The 5,000-nt window shown below is 38.9% G+C and overlaps 1 protein-coding gene across 1 annotated transcript; it reads right to left on the bottom strand.

The window, feature by feature from the left end:
* Window positions 1-1,581: 1,581 nt before the first annotated feature.
* LOC138013541 (uncharacterized) lies at window positions 1,582-4,734 on the bottom strand. Its single transcript, XM_068860641.1, has 3 exons — window positions 4,469-4,734; window positions 3,125-3,408; window positions 1,582-1,933 (listed from the first exon to the last, which is right to left on the bottom strand). The coding sequence occupies exons 1-3, from the start codon at window positions 4,548-4,550 to the stop codon at window positions 1,769-1,771; spliced, it is 531 nt and encodes a 176-aa protein (XP_068716742.1). The 5' UTR covers window positions 4,551-4,734; the 3' UTR covers window positions 1,582-1,768.
* Window positions 4,735-5,000: the final 266 nt, after the last annotated feature.

Raw genomic sequence — 5,000 nt, 5'->3', positions numbered from 1 at the left:
TGAGTAGCATGATCACGGTACCCATTTCTGTAACATAACTAAAAATTGTGAAATTGTGTTTATTGGGGTGAAAATCACTTATTTTGGCTTATTTCACACCCAGACTTACATAACTTTCTAATTGTTCGGAAAATATTAATGTTTGGTCCGTTAAAACTGAATTTTTGATTTACCCATGACCCCTTGCAGGCGTGGTCTTTCATACAGATAGTCAATTTTGAGGGAAATAAAAAGTAAAAACAGAAAGCTTTCACTACATGGAGGATACCATCCCCTCATTTACTTCTATTGACACCCTAAACGCTGGCTTTCTGCTCCACTTTTTTGCTCCACTTTACAATTTGAGGTCAGAGCAGATGTCTCTCTCAATTTCCTGAAAATTGCCCCTGAAAAGACATTGTGGACTTCCCAATAATATCCATAGAGGAAAGGTTACCAAGCCTTGTGAAGCACATGGAAATCATGGCTTCTTTGCGAAGTAGATTTGTGATGTTCACTGGCACTCAAGACTAAATTCAATATGGCCCGGCATGTTAAAAAAAACGTAGCGACTCAGTCAAAAGCTAATATTTTCGCGACCCTGAAAGCTACGAAATAGCTGGAAATAGCTAGTGGAACTTGTGAGCATTCAGAAAATGCTTGGTTGGAACCCACTTACGCCTTGGTTGGAGCAGGAGCAACATTGAAAGAAGTGGTCTCGAAAAATATTATTGCGTAATTGCGGAACAGAAAAAGCGTAGTGACTGTTTTGAGGAGTGATTTCTCCATTCGTAGTGGATCCCTCAAACTAATTTTTCTGTATGTTAAAGCACAAGGTATGAACATTTAGTTGAGATGGTTTTGAAGCCACAGATATCAATTGAAGACTTGTTTCAAACTATAACCTAGTGAGCGCCAGAATTCCAAAACACAGCGTTACAGTAAGGAAAGTACGGAATTTTGAATCTTTTTAATGTGTTTTAATAAACTTGAACTGTTTTAATTTGGCTCATATGTAGTATTTACTGCGTGTTATCACTGGTTATTGTCCGTTAATCCACATAATTGTTCTCTCTTATGAAAAATGGTTTTGAAGACTTTGAATTTGAAAATTGTGTTACGCGTTACACTCAAAATTTTCCTATTTTTCTATCCTTTTCCTTTGTTTTCTCAAGAAAGGAAAGTCGCTTACCCTTTTTACACCCTGTATGCTAATCAACAAGGATAACCTTAGCATTCAGCAAAAATATAGCTTCATTGAAGACGTTAAACTGAATAAATCAGGAAATGTTTGTGAGTCACCCCCAAGTGGGTATGGTGATTGTGCTACACATCATTACGATGTAATCGTTTTACAATTTCCACATTCTGTGATAGGATCCACTAAGTCCTCAGCTCCGTTCCTCGCTTCTATTAAAGCAAAATTCATTTCCACGGTCCACTTAGTTCTTGCGCGGTGTTCTACAGCACTCGTTTGTCCATCTTCTAAACTTGAAGTATTTGGTTGGTTACAAGCGTGTTGCGCTAGTTGTTTACGTGGTATGTTGATCATTGTAGATGTTATTCAAGATCAATACTAAGATTGCGAGTACACGCATTATTTAAGCGTCAAAATTGATGTTTCAGCAGGAGCACGAGAACTTGCGTCCTCACGCTTTCATGCTCACCTACGCTTTATTATTATTATTATTATTATTATTATTATTATTATTATTATTATTATTATTAAAATGAATATTACTAGAGATAGAACGCACTTTACTAATCCATGCATGATTATTATTTGTTATTAAGTTCTGGCAGTAACGTCAATTTTTGTGGAAGCGATCTTCCTCTTATCTAGGTAAGATGGAGGTATATAAATAATAAGATCACCCCTTCTCTTGCCACTATATACGGAGCAGCCATTCCTCCAACTCGAGCACAAAGTGACGAAAAACCCACTCCGATGGTTCTGTAAAGAATCAAGCATTAACGAGGACAGTGAAAATAATGCACAAAATAAAATAAAAAGAGATGTGAAAATCCAAGATATTAACAGATATTAACAGAGCCATCAGGAGGGCAATGTGTTCTTCTGGTTTTCCTTGGTCAAAAGAAAATTATGTCATCATACATGTCTTTCTTAGCGCACAGAGTTAAACAAAAGCGGCTACTTATTTAGTCCACCGTATGAAGAGTTCTTTTTCAATGGTCCATTTCCGAGTTCTGTTTGCCTTAAAAACGAGACTTGGGCGAGAATTTTAAATCATAAACGGAAATGTGGTTAATTCTATGAAGATACTTCACTGAGTTCACTCAATTTGATTTGAAAGATTTCGCTGGCAAACTCGTTTCGAAACGGAGGGAGCCAGTCATTATGTGCTTGTCAGTATTAGGATGCGTTTGACTGACCCTATTCCGGAATAAAAATACGCAGTGATGATTCAAAACGGTATGTTTGGCGTTTTGAAGCAACAAGGATAATAAAAATATGTTTAAAATAGCAGTTTAGCAGGTGTTTGATAATTTTAATGGGAATCTCCATAAAAACGAAGGTTTTCTAAGAAATGTTTAAAAAACTCGCAGCAGTGTTTTATCGGGTTTAAAAACAAGAGCTGTAGCCCTTAATGATTGGCTTAAGGTGATTCCCTTGTTTTGCACCGCGCATCTCATACTGCGCATAACATTGCGACTTCGGAGATGATGGCATTTCACGCTGGCCATCTAAAGAGAGGGAACAATGTCCGCTTTTGCTGTTCAAGAGCTTCCAAGTACAATCATGATAATTCTTCTTAGTTAAGGTGCTGTTTTGGAACTCGCCCCAGTCCTTTCCCCGAAAAAGATCACTTTGAAGCTGAAATTGCCCCTTTCCCTCCCATTTATCATCGTGTTGCGAAGAAACGAGCAGTGTGACCCCCCCCCCCCACCCCCCACCCCAATTTTTAATGGTCTCATATACTCGTAATAGGCACACAGAAAACATATTTTAAGACGTATTTTAAGGAGAAAAAAAGTTGGATGGTAGAAGTTGTAGTATTTACATATAAATGACGTGATACTGCATTTGGAGACCGACACTGAGTGCAAGGTGATGACTGTAAACAATACCAGCCACTATATTTAAACTTTTTTGTTGAACCAGTCACTCATCGGAATTTCCCACCTCATCCTGTCGTTCTCTTGATCTTCGGTGGGCTTTTTCCCTCACACCTGAATCGTCATTTTCATCAAAGAAGTGAATAGCTGTTCCATCATCCATAATAATCCTGTCACACTCAAGGCGTCCTCCCTCAGCCGGTCGCGGCAGCTGAACGACAGTTCCTTCTCCCATGCTGTTGCCATTATCAGATCCTCTGCTACTGTTACTACCTTTTGCTGATAGTTTCTGATGAGGTTTCGTATCATCTGTATGCACTGGGCGATCTCTAGAACCCACAGGAACCAGTGCTGTGACAAAATTTAATGCAATGTAATACAATCTTACCATTAAAATCTCTGCACTGCTACAGTAAAACCACCTAAAAGTATTAAAGAGTGATTTTAAAAAGTTTTTAAAAGTGCAAAGTAAGCAGTGGCAAAATGAGACCTACCTACCATTTTGGACAAAACTCGTTGGGAAAATGTGGCACTCTGATTTGTCAGTGATTAAGATTAAATTCTTCCTGCTTCCCCACCTCCCCCCACATTCCAATGTTGGTTAAAAAAACGGCCAAAGGCTTGCACAGTATTTTGCCTCATTATTACAACATTGGTAATAAGGGAAGGGGGGGGGGGGGGGGGAAGAAAGAGGGGTAAGGACGGATATACTTTGTGAGTGCATATCAAATTATGCCAAAGCTACAATTTTTCCCAAGAGTTTTGTCTAAGATTGAAGGTGTAGGGGGGGGGAAGGCCACCATGGAAACTACTGTACTCTGAGCCTCGCTGTGGCAATGCCTTGCCAATGTCTTGCCAATGTCTTGCCAATGTCTTGCCCCTACCGCAGAGACCCTCTCCTGTATCCCACTTCGAATTTACAGTACAGAACCATGCAAAAGTAAGTTGACAGTCTCGACTCGATCATCACGAGAATTGAGGATCAAAAATCAATTCGAGAATCGAGACTTGATTCACTCGAAATCAAACTAGATCCTCGACACTTGATTCTCACAAAATCACGGACGGGAAACCTTGTCAGTTCTTCATAATCAATTCAGCTTTCGCGAAAGCATTACTCCTCGATTAAATCACAACAGGAACTGCTTGATTCTCGACTGCCGTTCCTCGATCCTCGCGAGACTCGAGACTCGAAAGAGGTTGCACAGTACTGTAATTTCACGGTAGACACTGATCGGTAATTATTTTGTTGCTGCTCAGAATGACATCATTTCATAAACTAGACAGGGTAACAATGACACCAGCAAACACCTATAACTAAGTACTATTATTTATTACCCAGATAACAACATTTGGAAGTATTATTTGAAGGTTGTTTGGATTGATTCTTGATTAGAAGAGTTTGACTAACCTGTCTGAATTTCAGCCACTTCAAAATGATTCACACGATTTTTTCCATTTTCTTTTAGCTTTGAAAGAGCTTCACTCAGCATTTTGCCCTCTGCTTCTTCCTTTTGTTGTCGTTCTATACGACGTTGCCTTGCACGCTCCAATTTTAACGATTCCTTTTCTTGCAGATGCCTTGCGATTTCCTTCAACAGCAAAGAAATGATGTCTCAGATCTATTTTTGTCAAACAGCCACTTCTGCCGGCTCTTAAAGTTAAGAGCAAGTGTTTGAAATTCTTTAAATTTCATTCTTTTGTCTGAGGCCGCGCAACATGAAATTTCAAGCATCCCAAACAATTATTACACCCACAACAGTCCCAAAGAAGCAATACTAGAGCAATAATGCTGCAGAGATGATGCTTAATTAACCTTTTGTAGATAAATAAATTGAGAAAACATTAAGTGATGGAGAAAATCTGACTTCTGCTGGCAATCAGATCTAACGAAAACAAAAGTTTGTCTTCACAGAAAATTATACTGTAAAATCCCAGTTACT

The sequence above is a fragment of the Montipora capricornis genome, chromosome 8 (assembly GCF_036669925.1).
Source record: "Montipora capricornis isolate CH-2021 chromosome 8, ASM3666992v2, whole genome shotgun sequence".
Lineage (NCBI taxonomy): Eukaryota > Metazoa > Cnidaria > Anthozoa > Scleractinia > Acroporidae > Montipora > Montipora capricornis.
This window is presented reverse-complemented; position numbering and strand designations above follow the sequence as displayed.